The following is a 19387-nucleotide window of genomic DNA, read 5'->3' on the forward strand; positions in this document are numbered from 1 at the left end:
CACTTTAGATGCCTTGAAAAGAGCTATAGAAATCGAATTTATTATTATTATTATTATTATTATTATTATTATTATTATTATTATTATTATTATTATCAAACATGGAAACCAAAAGCATGCATGGGAGAATGTGGACTGTAACATTTGACATAGATATTCCTATATGGGTCTGTAAAGGAAGTATAAATAAGGTTTAAGAGTGTTTTATTATTGATAATAAAACCATATATTGAGATATGTAATTTGGGGGAACTAGAAGATATGAGATCACTTTAAAATATAGTCAGTAGAACTTGTTTTTTTCTAGTCTTTGTGAAGTTTGTTTGATGAAACTATCAAAATCACAATGCATGAAACGAGCAAATACCCTAAAAGGCACCTAATAGCAAATGTTATTTTAAGAAGTGTTTTCAATTACACAAGTTGCATTAGTAACATTAGAAAAGTTAACATCTCTTTTAGAGCGCCGCTGCCTTAAGAGTCACATGAAGGCCACAGACTTGACATTCAATTGCATCTTACAGGTTTCTAATTTAGATTTAGTGTTTTAAGCCTCTGCAAAAAGAGGCTCTTGTTTCTTTAAATTCTTTAGGTTTTTAAATTTCTTTGTCGTGATTAATCCTCTTTGTGCATCTCCTCTTCTCAGCTATGATTCTGTCAATATACATTCAGCTTTTTCCAGCTCTCTCTCTTAAGCCACAGAAATTATATAGCGGTGACCCAGTCTTAGTCTAATGAGGATTTTATAGAATCAGCTTATGTTTGTGGGTAACTCTGCTGGACTGCAGTGCCTGAAAGTCATGTAGGTTTCATTGTGATAATCTCAGTGGAATACAAGATTTGTTTGCAAAGTATCGGCTGTATTTCTTAACCCCTGCTTCACTGTGTTATGTGTGCAGAGCAGGGCCTGTATATATTTACCTAGAAGATCAACTGTGTACATAATTTAGAAAGCATAGATACTGTTGAAAAAATGCCAAATAGAAGCCAAACAGCAAACGGTAGCTAAACTTGAAATGTACAGGTCGTGGAGGGCTCGCCTAACAGATGGCTGTTCTATTTGTAGCTGCCGTCATTGCTAATAAAGTATTTTTAAACGGGCGTTAAGTGCTAGCAGAGGGAACAGATGGCTCTTTAAATGGACTCCATTAATTATTACTGAACAGGAGAGAGAGCAAGAGAGAGTTACCTTGCACGTCTGTATGTGTTTGTATGCTGTGTATGTGAGGGTATGTGTGTCTGTGTTCAAAAGTTACTGAAGGGAATAACTCTTAATTGTGTGTGTGCGTGTGTGTGTAAGATAGCGGTCAACAGTCGCCTCGAAAAGTGACCATTAGGGATAATTGTATGAGTTTGTGAGTGTGTGTTGGTATGTATTCTAATATCAGGCACCGTGTGAGGTTACTGTGGTAGCACATGCTCAACAAAAGCTAGATCTTAAACAGTATTATCTCTTCTAAATGTCAGCTTCCTTTATCTCCCTCCTCCTGTCTCTGTGCAGGAGTGTGCTGCAGGGTTCTTCCGTCTGCGCCCGGGGTCCCTGATATCTGTTCCAGCATCCAGGGTGCCCACAGCTACCGGCATGGGCAGCTGTGTTCAGTGCCAATGCAATGGGCACTCTTCCACTTGTGACCCTGAGACATCCATATGTCAGGTAAGTGGGTGTGTGGGCACTCTGCCGCTAGAGACCCTTACAGAGCCATATGCTGAGTAGTTTCTGGAGAAATTAGAGTGGAAAAAGTTGCGAGGAGTGTCAGTTATTGCCTGGCAATTTTAAAGACCTCCTGTTTTATTCATTTTCCATAATTTTCTTTCATTTGCATCTGATCAGAAGTTATATTCCTTACTTTGTGGAAAATTTTGAGAAGAATATTATGTGAAAAAAACATGTAACTTGGATACATGATGTTGCAGAACATTAGGTTTAACATCATTCAGGTAAATAAATACAACAAAAGAGAAATGCTTTGTTTTTTTTGTGGTTCATGTTTCACATAGTGACCACTAAGATAAGTAAAAATAAAGTCTTCAAAACAAGCTCTTGGGACAAGCAATTAAAACATGAATATGTTGGAGTGGAATAACAATCCAGATGTGAAACATTTTTGTCACCTCTTGCAGTTTAACTTGTGATTATGATTAGCTACATGCATACTTCCTTTCAGAGCACAGTCAACAATGATGTTCATTTTATTGCTGCAGCAGCTGGAAGTAACTCTGCACAAACTCTGACTGCATAGCTACATTAACAGTAAGATAACATCCTGATGAATTATAAAACTTTTTCCAACCATCTACAACAAGTTTTAGCCTGCAAATGGTGTGTCTGAATTCCTGGCTGTATCGTTACATGTTTTTAACATTATCAGTGGTACAGTAAAGTACCAACTGAGTAAACTGCTTCCTTCTTGTCATTGTCATTTGGGACTTAGGAGTTCAACTTATGTGAAACTCTGACATTTAACCAGTGTTATCTGTATCCATTTATACAGTATTTGCAGTTTGCACTGTGTAAAGTTAATCATTCACTATCATGTGAAATGTGATGATTAAAGCAACTGGTTGGTCTTTTTCTATGCAAAACTGGGAGGTTACATTATTGGAAAGAAGAGTTGTTGTCCAGTATAACTAGTTTGTGTCCAATGAAGGGCCACTTAGGAAAAATAAATAAATAAAAGGATTACAAGAGTCAAAAGTAGAAGGGCTTTGCTGTTTTTGAAAGAAGTATGCACCATAAATTTATGTATGCAAGACTGAAACTGGGACCAATCCAGTTCTGTTGAATGAAATTTTCAGCATTAAACTCACTGTGTCCAGAGAAAACCACAGGTCTTTTACTGAAAATGGGACATTATTTACACAATAAATATGACTATGTATTGAGACAGTGGCAATGTTTTTCTGCAACCTTGACTACTATGACAAAGAATCAGATTGGCTTCACTTTTCAGACCTCAAGGATGCATGTATCTTTAATCCGCTATCTATGATGTCCATATAATTTAGAGTGAATGCCAGTGTTTTCTGCTCCTTTAATGTTTTCTGCTCCTTTAATGTTTTCTGCTTTCCAGTTATTTCAGTCTTTTCAGCTAATGCATCTGCACTCTCTTTTACCTGCTTTCTTTTTCCTCCACTTCCCTCATTTCTTTTTCTTTTTTATTTTTTTATTTTTGAGTAGCCCTGTCTTACTTGTTTAATTCTACTTCATCTTGTCCTTAGTTATGTATTCATACTACTTTTGTCTTTCATCTACTCACTGTTTTTTTTTCCTTTCTTAGTCCTTTCTGCCCCATCTCACCTCTGCTTAATTTCTCTCATGGTACCAATTTGTTTATCCTTTTTTTTTCCTTTTTTCCTTTTCTCCTTCTCTTGTTTCATTTCATTCTCTCCCTGCCTCCCAGCCATTTTCTTTTTGCTCATTTCTATCTCGCTCTCCATAACGGCATCATTAGCATTTCTCTAACCGAGCGGGCTAAATTGAAAATGCTAAACGAGTTTGTTTCTGTGGTAATTAGCAATAACGAGGAACACAGGAAGTTAATGGAAATGACTTGACTCGTTAAGAGGCAACTTCCTGTTGCACTGATTAAAGTTCTTATTTTCAACAAACAAGTTGAACACATAAGACAGAACCCCGGGGATAGAAAGAGAAGGGAGTTTATGTACAGTTCTGTCTAAAGTGTGTTTATATATATATATGAGTTTGTAGTGGGAGTTTGTTGTGGAGGCAATAACATTTTGTTTACACATTGCATCTTGGTAATGTATAAACATTACACTGCATATACACTGTATTTTTCCATATTATCCATCAAAATATTAATAGGAATATATTTTCTGTGTATAAATGAAGTCTGAAATAAAGCTGAAAATAAACAGACAATTGTTGGCATGAAAATATGTTGGGTATATTTATAGTTGGGTGTTCCATTGTAGTAATGTCACTATCTCAGATACAACAGGTGAGTAAAATCCTGCCAAGAAAATGAGCATTTCCAATGTGCTGCTCTTGAATAAGGAAGCTTATTAAACTCTGACGTTTGAGATCATACCTGTCAGCTAACAGCTAGCTCACTGCTGTGTACTGACCTCATCATGCAGGGGTGGGACTGAGCCCAAAAACTATTCATTACTGTGTGCTGACTACTATGTCTCTTATCTAAAATAGTCCAAGCAGGATAAAAAAGTTTGCCAGTTTGAAGGCCCAGAATGGCTCAGAAACTGTGGGTGGTGAGAAAAAATGAGTTATTGTTTATTTGCTGCAGAGATGCTCAACAATGCAGAAGCAGCTGTGATCACACTGAGCATCTCCCAGCTATTTTCTAAATCTGTGTCTGTATGTAAAGGAACTGTAATTAAAAAAGAAAATCACCACTTTTTTGTTCTTTGTAGAAAAATGAATTTAAACAAATGCATAGCAAATTAATAGATTTGAGTAGTATTTAAATAATCTGTCAGTCAACATGTTTCAGTGAGGAGCTTGAAATTGTCCATGTCAAAGAAAAACACGCTATTCAGAAATCATAAATTGAAAATAAAAGTAGACTGTAATACAGTAGCTGTATGCAAATTCTGTAAGTACTTCATGCTGTAAAGATGTGTATCTCACTCACTAAAATCAAGCTGCCTCTGTTGGTTTTCCTTGGTTATGACTGTTCAACAGAGCCTGGGAAGCTGAAACAGAGTCCAATGTGTTAATTTCACATTTTTTGCAAACAGCAAGAAATGATTAGATAAATAATCAGGGCCTGGCTCGAGTGGAGTGGAGCAGGACTGAGCTCATGTACTTGTGTCCCTCAGTAAAACAGAGCAGAATAGACAGATTTATACTGGAGACTTCTAGTTAGATGGAGATTAAACATGATTCATAGTTGTTTTGTTGTATTTAAATTTCAGTTTGTTTGAGCTGAGCTGAGTCCTGGTCATGCACTCTATTCAAATTTACTGACAAACTGATGATAAGTGGAAATAAGCCCGAGGAAGATATATTGCTGGATGAACGGAGTTGTGAGCCAGAGGTGACTGGCATTAAAATTGGTTTAGCATGCAATGTCTAGACATACAAAAAGATTAGGGGTGATGCAGCACGTCTATGACATTTTCAGTACTGTTTGATCAGTAACAACCCCGTCTCATCTCCACTCATTGAAACATCCCAGAAGAATTATCCCAAAACTATCCCTCCTCAAATTTTACCACCAATATCAACTAATAGACCTCATAGATGGAGTGCTCTGTCTCTGAGATTTCACAAAGTAATTTATCAAACATATTACATTCTCATGCTTGTGATAAACCTAAGTATGAATTTTCTTAACTCTTTCTAGTACTCTCATGCAACATCATCATTTAGTTAATCAGTTAAGTTAACTTAATTATTTAAGTTTCATCATTTAGTTAATCATGCAATCAAAATCAAAATTTCCTGATGTTTGAAAGACATCTGAAATTACTCCTATTTTTAAAACATATGATTCCACTGATCTTTGTAACTATGATCCAGTTTCTACAGTGGTCAGGAAATCCATCCATCCATCCATCCATCCATTTTCTTCCGCTTATCTGGAGTCGGGTCGCAGGGGCAGCTGCCTAAGCAGGGAAACCCAGATTTCCCTCTCCCCAACCACATTCACCAGCTCATCTGGAGGGATCCCGAGGCGTTCCCAGGCCAGCCGAGAGATTTAGTCCTTCCAGCGTGTCCTGGGTCTTCCCCGGGGCCCCTTTCCAGTGGGACATGCGCGGAACACCTCACCAGGGAGGTGTCCAGGAGGCATCCTAAACCAGATGCCCGAGCCACCTCATCTGGCTCCTCTCGATGCGGAGGAGCAGCGGCTCTACTCTGAGCCCCTCCCGGATCACCAAGCTTCTCACCCTATCTCTATGGGAGAGCCCGGCCACCCTGAGAAGAAAACTCATTTCAGCCACTTGAATTCACAATCTTGTTTTTTCGGTCACTACCCACAGTTTGTGGCCATAGGTGAGGGTAGGAGCGTAGATCGACCGGTAAATCGAGAGCTCTGCCTTTTGGCTCAGCTCTTTCTTCACCACGACAGACCGATGCAGAGTCTGCATCACTGCAGACGCTGCACCGATCCGCCTGTTGATCTCCTGCTCCATCCTTCCCTCACTCGTGAACAAGACCCAGAGATACGTGAACTCCTCTACTTGGGGCGGGACCCTATTGCAGACCCGGAGAGAGCCCTGCACCCTTTTCCCACTGAGGACCATGGTCTCGGACTTGGAGGTGCTGATTCTCATCCCAGCCGCTTCACACTCGGCTGCGAATCGCTCCAGTGAGAGCTGAAGAAGAAACCAACAGAACCACATCATCTGCAAAGAGCAGAGACCCAATCCTGAGGCCACCGAACCGGATCCCCTCAACACCTCGACTGCACCTAGAAATTCTGTCCATAAAAGTTATGAACAGAATCGGTGACAAAGGGCAGCCTTGGCGGATTCCAACCCGCACTGGAAACTATTCTGATTTACTGCCGGCAATGCGGACCAAGCTCTGACACCGGTCATACAGGGACCGGACAGCTTGTACAAGCGGGTCCGGCACTCCATACTCCTGGAGTACCCCCCACAAGTGTCCCCGGGGGACACGGTCGAATGCCTCCTCCAAGTCCGCAAAGCACATGGAGATTGGTTGGGCAAACTCCAACGCCCTCTCAAAGACCCTGAAGAGGGTGTAGAGCTGGTCCACTGTTCCATGACCCGGACAAAAACCGCACTGCTCCTCCTCAATCCGAGGTTCAACTATCTGACAGACCCTTCTCTCCAGTACCCCTGAATAGACCTTACCGGGGAGGCTGAGGACTGTGATCCCCCTGATCAAAAAGGGGGACCGGAGGGTGTGGTCAGGAAATGCAAAACAAAATTAGATCGAGTGAAACACTTCAAGAGTCTTAGCGGCAGGAGTCCATTTGTTACTGATCTGGTTGAATGATCAGATTTGGGGTTACTAAGGTAGCTAGCGCTGCAAATGGGCATCTGTTGAGCAGGTGGAAATACAATTTAGTCCCATACAATATAATGCATAATACATCATTTGGAAACAGAATAGAAACAGAAATCTATAGTGGCCGGGAAGTGCAGAACACTTTTACATTGTCGCGATGCACATGTCCATAGAGACTATGTTTACATTCACAAAACAAAAGTACAATGCTAAAACTCTTTAACTGAGGGCAAAACAAATTTACATTTCAAAACAAAACCATTGTACAAAACACTTTTTTACAATGCTTGATGCAAACTTACATGTGCAACTGGAAAACCTTTTTAAAAGTTCTGAATATATTGCTGAAACACTTTTACCAGCGACAAAGCCGCTACCACTCTTTGGGAACTAACTTTTATATGCTGACCAAAGCCTGGAACAATATTCCACATCACATCAGGACTGTAACATCACCAGGACTGTTAAAAGTCATTAACTGCCATTTGGCGGACGGTTACTAATGTGACTGCTGATGTGAGCCCCACAGCCTCCTCCAACCACTGCTTTCTCCCTGTAAGATTGTGATTGTACTGTCTTTGAAGATGTGTTGTCAGTTTTTCCACAGTTTCCTGCATAAAATAAGTAAATAAATAAACAGTTGGACATCAACTGAAGGTGGTACTGAGAGTGCTATGGATTCTTTTACCAAATATATCTATGCAACTATGCTCTGTAAAGGATTGATTATGTAACTGGTTGATGTCTTTTTCTCACACAAACATTGTCTTTGTCAGTGGTAAGTATGACATCCTGATAACACTAGATGGATTTCTGTTAAATTCATTTTGGCAATTACTGTGATTTCCAGTGGTGGAAAGCCTTCCTGATAAACAGGATGGGGGTCCCGCCTCCCTCCATCTGTGGCACAGCTGCATTTGTTATGCTCACAGATCACATTCCCCATTTAAAACCAATCACACACACACCTAGAACTCATGCTGGGTGGAAGATGATGGAAAGTTTAGCACTCACAAACTGGAGCTAGAGTCATAGAGGAGTTAGAGAAGTAAATTTTGTCTTCACAATTCTAATTTCATGTGTGTTTGTATTGGTAGAACTGTCAGGACAACACAGAGGGAGATCACTGTGAACGCTGCAGTCCAGGATTTTACGGAGTGGTCCAAGGTTTTTCTGATGATTGCAAACGCTGTGCTTGCCCCCTTACCAACCCAGAGAACAAGTAAAATTTTTGCTTATTTTTCTTTTTATTTCCCAGCTGGTAATCCCAACTGTACAATATAATATATCATAACTCTATTATCTTTATATTTAAATATTTTATTTATTTTCTGAGCATGTTTAATTTTCACCATATTTTAAGGGATTTCTGTGAATATTATCTTTCTGTGTCTAGTTTCAGCCCTACTTGTGTAGCCGAGGGATTTGATGACTACCGTTGCGTCGCCTGCCCTGAGGGATATGAGGGGAAATACTGTGAAAGGTCAGATACCTGCATAGTAAAACAGTTTTAAACTTCCCTTAAAATGGTGTTCATTTCCCTTGTCACTTTTCTACACAATAACAAAGTAAAAACAAGTTGTCTTCTTATGAACAATAAGCAAAACTGTGTGAATCTGTAATTGGACCCTTCACTAAACCATCTTTGGTAGGAATGAAAGTTGCAAGTCTTTTGTGAAATTATCCTAAAAGCTTGGCATGAGTTTTCTTTGGAAGTGTCATATTTTTGGCAGATATGTTCAATCCCAGCCAGGTTGGATGTTGAGAGTCAGTGTGTGGTCATTTTCATGTCTCTCCAAAGATGCTGGACTAGGTTCAAGTCAAAGTTTGGTTGAGTCACTCCAGGACTTTCATAGTTTTGTTGAAGCCACTTTTTTTGCTTTCTTGACAGTTTACCTGGCTCATCTTGGTGAAATATAAAGCTTTTCCTTAAATCTGGGATCTGCAAAACTCTGGGGAAAAAGGTTTTGCTCCGGATTCCTTTGTATCTTATTGCATCCACGTTTATTAAACAGTATCTTGATTGGCCTCCCACTGCCTTTTTTTGTATTCATTTAGTTGTCTCTTTACAGTAATGCGTTCTGTGCAATACCTTTGTGCTGTATTGGTGAGATGATACTCCTTATTTCCTCTCTGGAGTTATATGTGCCTTTTCAGTGAATAATGACTTTTTCTTGCCATTGTGCCATAACGGCCTGATCGGTGGAAAGCTGGACCCGTTCTTCTACACCTGTAAGAATTTTCCATCTGCACAGCTTTTGCTCATATTCATAGTAACCATTGGCTTGTCGGTTACCCTGTCAGGGCCTATTCTGGTGTCAGCTTAATAATGCCCAGTAAGTTCAGCCAGGTGCAGGAGGATTCCAGTCAGATGCAGAAGCATCTCAAGGACACTGGCTGGATAAATAGCTCTAAGAAAATAAACAAAACAATTTAATTAAATGCAGCTTTATTTGAATAGCACCACTTCACAACAATGTCATCTAAGGGCACTTTATAGACAAATCAATTTCAGCCAATTCATAATAAATAATAGCCTAGTTAAGGAAAGTAGGCTCAATAGTGGTTTTTTTAGAGTATTAAATTTGTTTTGTAAACTATGACAAGACATTTCTATGAATTTTAGATGATTCAACCATGTATTCATTTTTCTTTAATGACAGTGTAAATCCAAGTTTTATATGAAAATGTGAGTGATCTTTAATGTGGCCTCAGATTTTTGCCCACCACCACAGGTTGTACGTTTTATATGTCTGTAGATCACACTACCTAGTGATGTGTAAGATCATTAATCTCTCTCCACTGTGGTGTGACGTTTGGTTTCCTTTGTGCTGAGGAAATCTTATATGTATCTTGATCAGGAGATGTGGAAAAATTGGCTTTCAGGCAAAAACGTCTCTGGACGTTGACTTGAATAATAAAAAGAAGTTTATTACAAAAGTTCAGACATCAAAACAGATTTCTGCAGCAAAATCTGGAGGTCCCAAAGCCAGAACGAAGACCTAAAGACCTGATGCGTCGTTCTGTCTTATATAGGGTTTAAACAAAGAAGTGTGTACCATACAAATGCTATGCTTAGATACCTCATCTTCAATAACTATCTTTCTCTCATGATCTTCCTCTTTAGGTGTGCTACTGGTTACCACGGTAACCCAAGGATGCCAGGTGGCCATTGTGAGGAGTGTAAGTGTTCCTTCTGGGGGGCGTTGCCCGGACCGTGTGACCCTGTCACGGGCCAGTGCCGTTGCAGGGTTGGGGTATCGGGAATGTCGTGTGACCAGTGCATGGAAAGGCATGTGTGTGGACCATCTGGAATCATCTGTAAGACTAACACACTTTATTTATTTATTTTTTAACTTTTTTTCCAGGGAGGGGGTTGTGGTCCTTCTTGATTTGTCATTTTAATACTTCTCATCCTAGATGACATTTAGAAAGAAAAAGTGGTGTAAAGCTCATCTTTACTGCATAAATTGAAAGGCACTGAGGAGGTACATGTTTTACAAGAAGTGTTACTGGGATATAGTACTTTATCACTGAATGCTATGAATGAAATTTCTAATTGCAATCATTAAAACATTTGGTTTCTGATTGGAAGCTATCACAAAGGCCAAGCCAGTTTTGCAGTTTATGGTGCTACACTTAATGATTCCTACAGACTTCCTCTTGTTCTTCCTTCTATTTTTCTCCATGAGCTCCAGTAGCCCAACCATCTGCAATGTCACCTGATGTTATGATTTACTTACTTTGTTTTGGCAATGAAATGCAAGTCATGGGCCTTTTGAGTTGCTATGGGAGACAGGAAATTGTGGCAGAAGTCTTATTCGAGTCATTCAGAAAATAATTTCAATGTCATTGTGAGCCAATTCAAATTTAATATGACCATAATGGCAGGGCCAATTTGTTGCCATTAGCATGACAAGAGGTAAGTGTATGCATGCAGGGAGAACAGGAAATAAAAAGGTCATAAGACAGAAGTTGATGTGAAATTGCTGCTACCAGGTCAGGGAGAAAATTGCTTGCTCATGTCTTTGTGTTCAGACAAAAAAGAAAGTGTGCTCATATATTGGCAGTGTGTGTGCTGAAGTGCACCCTGACACTGGACCACTTGCTTCTTCATCCAGACCTTAATCACAAGTCCTGGTGCTGATGGTTTTCACACAGTGGAACAGTCAAACTGATGTTTGACAACCTGCATTCTCTTTTTTTTCTATTCTGTCAAGCAAAACTGAACACTTTGGGTAGTTTTGTTTGAGGGGAAATGCAGACAATTCTCATCACTGTGTAACTTCATTTTTAATTCCATTATAAAATCATGCTTGCATCCAACCTGAGTAGTTACGCTAAAAATGTGATTATTAACCCATTAGGACTAGGTACAATATCTGGCTTTGCTCATGTCTGCAGTCGGCTTCAGGTTGTAAAGGTTTATCTTCAGGAAGAAAAATACAGTGCAATAAGGAACACTGGTTCAGGATATAACAACCTGCTATATATTCGCTTCAAAACAGTTTGTATAGATTTGTTTTATTAGATTTTAGTCTTTTATCTTTGTGATTTTTAAATTATGATGTTGAATTAAGACTAAAAGGGCTCAAACACTCAAGTCAAACCAAATAGCCTTGAAATAAAAATTTAGTCAACTTTTATTCTTTATTATCCTTTATCAGGGAAACTATTATCATTTGTATGAAGCTTACAGTTTAAAGCGAAAACAACTAGAACATACATTATGCTACTCTGTGGTATTGTGTTAGCTGGGTGTAAACAACTATATTCTACCACTGGCACACTGAGAGCTTAATCAGAAAAAAAAGAGAAAAACACCAGAGGGTTTATGATGATAAATGAGTTTTTATTATCCATTTTCTTATTACAGTAATGAGTGTCATTAACATCTAACATGGGCAGACTTGAGCAAAGTGCACTAAATTTGAGCCTGCAGCACATCCAAATCATCAAGCAACATTTAAGCAAACTAGTTCACATTTTGTGTGAACTCCTCACGTGCAGAGTAACTGTGACCTCTCTTGCCTAATATTGTTACGGCCAGGCAGCCATCCAGCACCGGATGGAGCTGAAAATGATGCCAGTGAGGCTTTGTGTGAAGCATCACAAGCTGTACCTGTCATAGCAGGTGTTTTCACACACCGTGGATGTTCATGAATGTAACCCTTCAACAAGTTTAAGTTGACAAGTTGCTCTTTACACCCATAAACAATTTACATTCACTTGTTTGTCTGAGTTTATGCATGAGACTGCATGAATGCAACAGTTACATTGTGTGTTCTGGTTTTGTCAGAGATTGATAGACTAGAAACAGTTTTTATTTTATTTAATTTATCTTTGATTTCCCTTGTCAGAAATTTTAATTTGTGCAATAAATCAGCCTCCAGCTACCGAGGGGAAAAGACGTTTTACACACCATACAGAAAAATATGTATGTGTGTCTTAGTTAATTCCCTGGTGTGTGTATGTGTATTATTGTGTGTGTGTTTAGCCTGCGGACTGTGCTCATAATAGGTGCTTGCCTCTCTGTGTTGAGTTTCATGCATCGCCAGCTCTGTCTTTCTGCTGCCAGAGCCACTTAAACGCAAGAGCACAAGCAGGCACCACTGTCACATCCTGATGAGCTCGCACATAAAGCATACTATATAAACACACATTCAAGTGTTAAAAATACATCTTTATGACTTCCCGACTTTTTTCTATCTGCCAAATCTCAGCTTAAGCTGCCACAGAAATTTGACATTCACATTAACACAAACGCAACATCATGCTGACCGTCTGGAAGAAGTCTCAGATGGATTTGGCAGGCCTCATTACGCACCACCCCATGCCTAACTGTGTATTTATCTATTCCTATAGCCTGTGACGATGAGTGCTCAGGTTTGCTGATAAGCGACATGGACCGCCTGTATCGCATCATCACTGATGTTACTCTGACCTCACCCCTCCCACCACCTTATAAGGTGTTGTACCGCTTTGAGAACATGACAGAGGAACTCAAGGTAAGAAAAGCTGAGTTATTAAAAAGTGTTTTATCAATTAACTTAAAACTGTGAGGGGCTGTATAGGACAGAATGCCTTTTTAACTCTCACACACACCTCTGAAATTATGCATGTACTACTAAAAGCACTTGCACATACAATACACACACGAGCAACCTATTAAACATATATGCAATATGTTGCTCGTGTGTGTATGTGAAAGCTGATTAGTTATGGTCGAAAGACTTCCAAAGGGAGATGATAGGGTTCCATCCTAATCAGAGGTTCATACCATTGCAGATGACACCTTTAAATTTGGAGGAGCAGCAACTCTACTCCTAGTTTCCACCTGATGCTCAAGTTCTTTACCTATCTCTATTGCTGAGCCCTGCCACCTTCCAAAAAACATGATGGGGTCTATTTACTATATCTGAAATTAGACAAACATAATCATTGAATGGCACATTGGTTGTGAGCCATAATGGATACTTTATGATCTAATTAAATAAATGTTGCTCATGAGACTGGGAGAGTTTAACCTTTGTTTAATAGTTTGGTCTGCTTCAATCCAGACACAATGTCAGGTTTGAGCTACAAGAAAAATAATTACAAGATGCGAGATGTTGCCGTTTTTGACAAGTCACAAAGCTATCATAAGAATAAAGGGGTGGTTATATGGATCAATACTATTATTTTCCATCAGTGACACAACAGCACTTTAGTAAAAACACTAAAAACGCTAGAATACATTCTGACATTAATGCACACCATCACACAGGCTGTTATAGTTGCATGTAAATGACAAAGTCTTGGTCGGCTTTAGACCGTAACATCACTTTCTTAGGGCTAGAAATCCTAACTACTTGTTCTAGGTTACAAAATGTCTACCTGCATTCATGACCACTTTAAGTTAAATATTCTGTAGATGTAATGGACTGTTTTCTGCTGGTAAACATTTACCACATGGGCATGTTCAGGGAGGAGAAAAAATTCTTAATTCTAAACAAAAGGACATCCATCAGTGAAGAGAATTTGCAGAGAAAATAGGTCATGCAGCAAATTAGTTGTTTTACCAAGAAAAAGATGAAGTTCTTTTGCTGTGATATTTTGGCTGTGTAATTCTTTCTTGCCACTTGCTTTTGCCTTTCTTGTTTGCAGCCCTGGAGTTCACAGCAAAGCCTCGCCCCAGGCCAAAGTATGACAGACATTTCACTCTGTAATTCCTTTATGTCTTCGTTTCTCTCTTAAAGCACATGTTGTCACCTCAGAAAGCTCCGGAGAGATTATTGCAACTGGCTGACTCCAATATGGGATCACTGGTCGTAGAGATGGACCAACTGCACAGCAGGGTAAAAACTTTTTTGTTTTCCTTTCAACTCACCCGTAGTTTTTGTTTGCCTTTTCTTCTCATCCTCATTTAACTTTGTCTGTAGCAGCAGATGTGGAACAAATCTAGACTGTGGCAGACAGTGAGTCATAGCTCAGGGCAATTGTTGCTCATTAGTTTTGCCAGATTTATGTTCAGTCTCCAGAGTGAGAACGTATAGCCATATTATGACACATTGGGCACATGATTAACCTAAAGGTGTCTTCTATAGTTGGGGTAAAAGTTATGTTGCAGAACTTTTGCCCCTCAACAGAGTATCCATCATGTTCTAAAAGACATATTTAACACATTTGCTTATTTATCTATTTTAAAGTAATTTGTTGTTTACATGGCTACTTACTTGCAAACACTGAGCTTTGTTGTCTTAATCTGAGCAGTGCAATTTCATTTATTTTTCTCCACATCATCCACCAGCTGTCAACAAGAAGACCACATGTTTACATGTGTTCCTATCTGTGGTTATAAAAACCAAATAGGAACAGGCTTGAACAAGCATGGCTTTAGAGTACTGGTTATCAGCAAATTTGCAAGGGCTCCTTTTTTAATGTTGTTTGATAATACTTTAAAAGTACAGAATAAAATTGTCATAATAAGATTTTACACCCCCTGCATCACTGGGGATCTTTTTACTTTGATACACTGATGCCAGGTTTGATGTGAATAGGATAAAATGCCTGGTTAGGTCAAGTAATGAATAAAATGAAGAGTTATAAATAAGTATTTATCCATCTTAATCAGAAAGGAGAATTCTATACACTCTTTGTCTTACTTCACGCTCACTTTGTTTTTTACTTAAGAAATAGTTTCACAGTTCTCCATGAAATGATTTAGCTAAAATAAAAACATAACTTTTTTTTTAGTTGAAGGGTCTACACACACCAGGTGGAGGAAAATAACACTTGCATTCATGCTGTCAAGCTACGCCCTTTTAGGTACTGAGGCCTTGACATTAATTGACAACCTTGCTACCCCCTTACCCCATCATAAGTGCTCACACACACACACCAGTTTAAATGATATAACATGGTCTTGTCAAATCCCAGCAGTAATTACCTACACACTCTCTCTCACTGTGTGCACATGAACATTTGTGTGTATGTGCTAAATTGAGTATATTGGGAAGTGTTTTCATCTGTCACATTCATCCATCTCTTGTGTTTCGTCTCTTGAGTGTTACGTGTGAGGTTGTGTTTTCTCTTTGTGTCAGTAAGTCATCAATCTTTGTTTTTGTTTTTTGCACACAGTAATATTGTTGGTGTGTGTATATTGTGTACTCACTGCTGTCATCTTTTACTTCCAAGACCTCATCCGTCCCTCCTCAAGCAGAAGTCAGCATGTTCACTTATTTAACACTTGTTTATTATTTTATGATGTATCTGTGTTTGTACAGGCCACTAAGGTGTCTGCTGACGGCGAGCAGGTGGAGGATGATGCTGACAGGATTCATCAACGAGCTGAAGACCTGGAGCAGTTCATCAAGGACACACTGCTGGGAGCAAAAGGTAGCAGAAATGCGCACCAACTTTCTTCCATTAGCTGCCTCCAAATCCTGCCAGCTTAGTTTTTTGGAAGCATTTGTCTATTGTTTTCACTAGTTTCATTTGTCACTGGAGCACATTTTATTATGTTTTATCAAATGTAAGGGATCCTGCAGGCAAATGGAGGTTATTAAATTACAGGAAAATGGGATGTAGCAATATGAAAAAATTGAAAAAAAGAATAATCGAATAAATATGACATGCCATCTTCAAAATGGTGTTTAAAAAGAGATGCAGCATCTTCAAGAAGAGATGGGTGAACTGGATATATAATAACCAAATCCAAACTACTCAGGTGTTGTAGTACTACAAATCATATTTGCACACTTCAAAAGGGGAGACAGCCGAAACAGCTTACTACTTCCTTGTTAGCTTGATAGTGAAAAAGTAGCTGAAACACAGGTTCACGGACCAGCTGCCAGCACTTGGTGCCAGCTGCTGGTGCAAAGTGTTGCATGAACAAGAGAAACAGATCCAGCAGGCTGCAGCATTACTAACCATGGTGATAAAAAGTCTCCCACCACGAGAACAGTGTGCAGTGGTTCATTTTACTTTATTTTGTTTTGCAAGTAGCTATGCCTACGCCTGCTGCTGGATAGTTCTTTGTAGTTGCAAGCAAAACATGTTGTATAATGTGCATAAGTACAGTTGATGGAGGGAATTACTCTAACATTTGTTTTTACATGCATGCATCTTGTATTACAGCTGTGTTTTGTTCTTATTGGCAGCGAGTGTAGTATTTTTTTCTTATCCACATTGTTCCATTTAATGGAATCTCCTGAGGGAAGAATTTGCCTTTTTGCCCCACTAAATGTTCCTTTATCACCAGCTTGTTGCTTATGTTGCTTGTCTGTCTGCTGTGTTACTCTTTTTGTTGAAAATGACTGCCAGCTGAGTCTGAATGTGAGTGGCAACAGCAAGATTGCAAACCAGAAAATAAAAACAAGCTTTGAAGTTTCTCTGCAGGATTTTTACTGTGAGCAGTATTTTTCAAATACACATAAAACATGCAACTTTAGAATAGCTTTTAGTAAAAAAAGATTTTTAAAAAGAATAAATTTACCATTTCATCCTATAATCTCCATGTTTTTATGCTTTTTGGTAAACATTCTCGTTTAGCCACACTTATTTTACCCTTTATTTAATGAAAAGAGTATCACTTTGGCCAAGACAACAGCAACAATACAGTAACAACACACTACAGAAACATAATTTCTAGTTTTAAAGCTGGCAAGATGTTAGTGTAAAACATTCTCTCACATGCAGAACTGCGTGTTTCTGTCCAGATGTTTCACTCTGGGAGGGATGGCTTTTGTTGGAGCAATCAAATTTCTATATAGGTCATAACTAGGGCTGTCAAAAATAACGTGTTAATGGCGGTAACTAATTTATTGCGTTAATATTTTTAACACAATTAATGCATGCGCGCCATGATAAACCCCATACATTTGTCTCTGTTATGATGGCGGGATGTGGAGAGGCAAGATAGAAAAGATGAGCCACACTCAGTTTTCCCCCATTCTTTTTTCAGCTTGCTCTGCACCAACATTTGCATCTACATGTCTGCTATAGTGGATCTCTGGTAGTCTCTGTTTGTGCAGCGGAGCTGCTTATTCCCTCTTGTCTCATGTTGTTCCGTGAATCATGACAGCAACAGGATATAAGAGCATTTCAATATATTGTATAAGAGCATGTCGGTATAGTATATAAGAGGCAGTTTCAGTATAGTGTATAATGTATGAGAGGTTTCAGTATAGTGTATGTGAATGATTTCACTATGATATACGAGAGGTTATATCAACCGTCTTAGCCCTTCCCCCACCCGCCACACCACCTCTATCCTTGTGCACAGCCTTTTTACCTCCCGCCTGGATTACTGCAACTCTCTCTTCTTTGGCCTCCCACAAAAATCCCTTCAGAATCTCCAAATGGTTCAGAACTCTGCTGCCCGCATCATCACCCGAACTCCTTCCTTTCATCACATCACTCCCATCCTGCAAGAACTCCACTGGCGTCCCATTAAGTACAAGATAGAATACAAGATCCTCCTCTATACATACAAATCCATACATAAACTCTCACCTTTACCTCTCAGATCTTCTCCACATAGTCACCCCTTCCAAATGTCTTCGCTCCTCCTCTTCTATCCATCTCTCTGTCCCTCCTGCCCGCCTCAGCACCATGGGTAGCAGAGCTTTCTCTGCTCCCCAGCTCTGGAACGCACTTCCGCCTGACCTCCGCAATAGCGACTCTCTCCTCACCTTCATTTCCAAACTCAAAACCCATCTTTTCAGAACAGCATACTGTCTGTAACCTCATTTTCAATCACTTTCTCGCCACACTGCCTTTTATGTTTAGGTTTTTTAATTGTGTTGTTTGATTTTCCTGAACTGTTAATGTTTTCTTATTTGTTTTGTACAGCGTCCTTGGGTGCCCTGAAAGGCGCTTTAAATAAAATGTATTATTATTATTATTTATTGTTTCAGCATAGTGTATGAATGACTTAAATTTCACTGTGATGTTACAAAAAAATGTATGAAACAGCAATTCAATAATTTATTTTGATTACTGTTATGAATATTTTATAGCTTCGGGGGAAGAAAAGAAAGTTACCAAACCAACACATTCAGGCTGGCTGTGATGAAACTGTCCTCTCGTTGTTGTTGCTCCAAGCTCTCTGGCCCTCTGCCTAATCACAGTGTGATTATAGTGTGTATGTGTGTGTGTGCGTATGTTTCTGAGAGAGGAAAAAAGAGACTGTGTCCTGGCTCACTGGATGATTGAGAGTAGCAATTAGAGACTTAATTAGTGGCTATCACACATTCACATACACACCAGATACACAAACACTGATGCCAGCATGCACATATTCATACAACTGTGCACACACAGACACACCATTTTTATTTGTGTGTGTATGTGTGTGTGTGCCTGTGTTTACTAGATGCATTATATGATTTCATCCACGTTTTAAGTGTTTAATTGGTTTTTAAATCCCACTATGTAATTATATGGCTGTGACACACTCTTACAGACAGATACAGTAACACCCACTGGTACAAAAGTAGCATGCACACACATACACACATGCATTACAGCTGTTCATTAGCATGACGACTTTACTTGTGTCTTGCTTTAATCACTTCATGTTTACATTTCAAATGAGAGAAAATGGTGCATCGCCACACACCCCAGCAAACATTCACACATACACTTGTCGGATTTCGGCTTTCTTTAATCACATCAAGTTTACATTTCAAATGAGAAGGGAATGTTTCGTCACTGCAGACACATCACACACAAACAGCTTGGTGCATTCAAACTCACATTACAGAAATAAATATACACGTTTTTTTCCCCTCCTATGTTTTGCTTTTGCACAGATGGATACACAAACATGCCCCTCATTAAATCCCAGCAGTTTGAGTAGTATTCAAGAGAACCTCAGAGTGTTTTAGTCTAGCTTTATCACTAATTAGCTTGAGATTTTATCTTATTTCATCTAATTTGATA

At 39.1% G+C, this 19387-nt stretch overlaps 1 protein-coding gene across 1 annotated transcript in view; it reads left to right on the top strand.

Moving 5' to 3' along the window:
• The window catches only part of lama2 (laminin, alpha 2), a 177301-nt gene that overhangs the window by 116142 nt on the left and 41772 nt on the right, over positions 1-19387 (top strand). The window contains exons 33-39 of the mRNA XM_041975323.1: positions 1502-1654; positions 8059-8183; positions 8358-8444; positions 10089-10282; positions 12827-12969; positions 14200-14298; positions 15727-15838. Of these exons, the coding sequence (XP_041831257.1) occupies positions 1502-1654; positions 8059-8183; positions 8358-8444; positions 10089-10282; positions 12827-12969; positions 14200-14298; positions 15727-15838 (913 nt within the window). The remainder of the gene's footprint in view (positions 1-1501; positions 1655-8058; positions 8184-8357; positions 8445-10088; positions 10283-12826; positions 12970-14199; positions 14299-15726; positions 15839-19387) is intronic.

This window comes from Melanotaenia boesemani, chromosome 22, assembly GCF_017639745.1.
Source record: "Melanotaenia boesemani isolate fMelBoe1 chromosome 22, fMelBoe1.pri, whole genome shotgun sequence".
Taxonomy (NCBI): Eukaryota; Metazoa; Chordata; class Actinopteri; order Atheriniformes; family Melanotaeniidae; genus Melanotaenia; species Melanotaenia boesemani.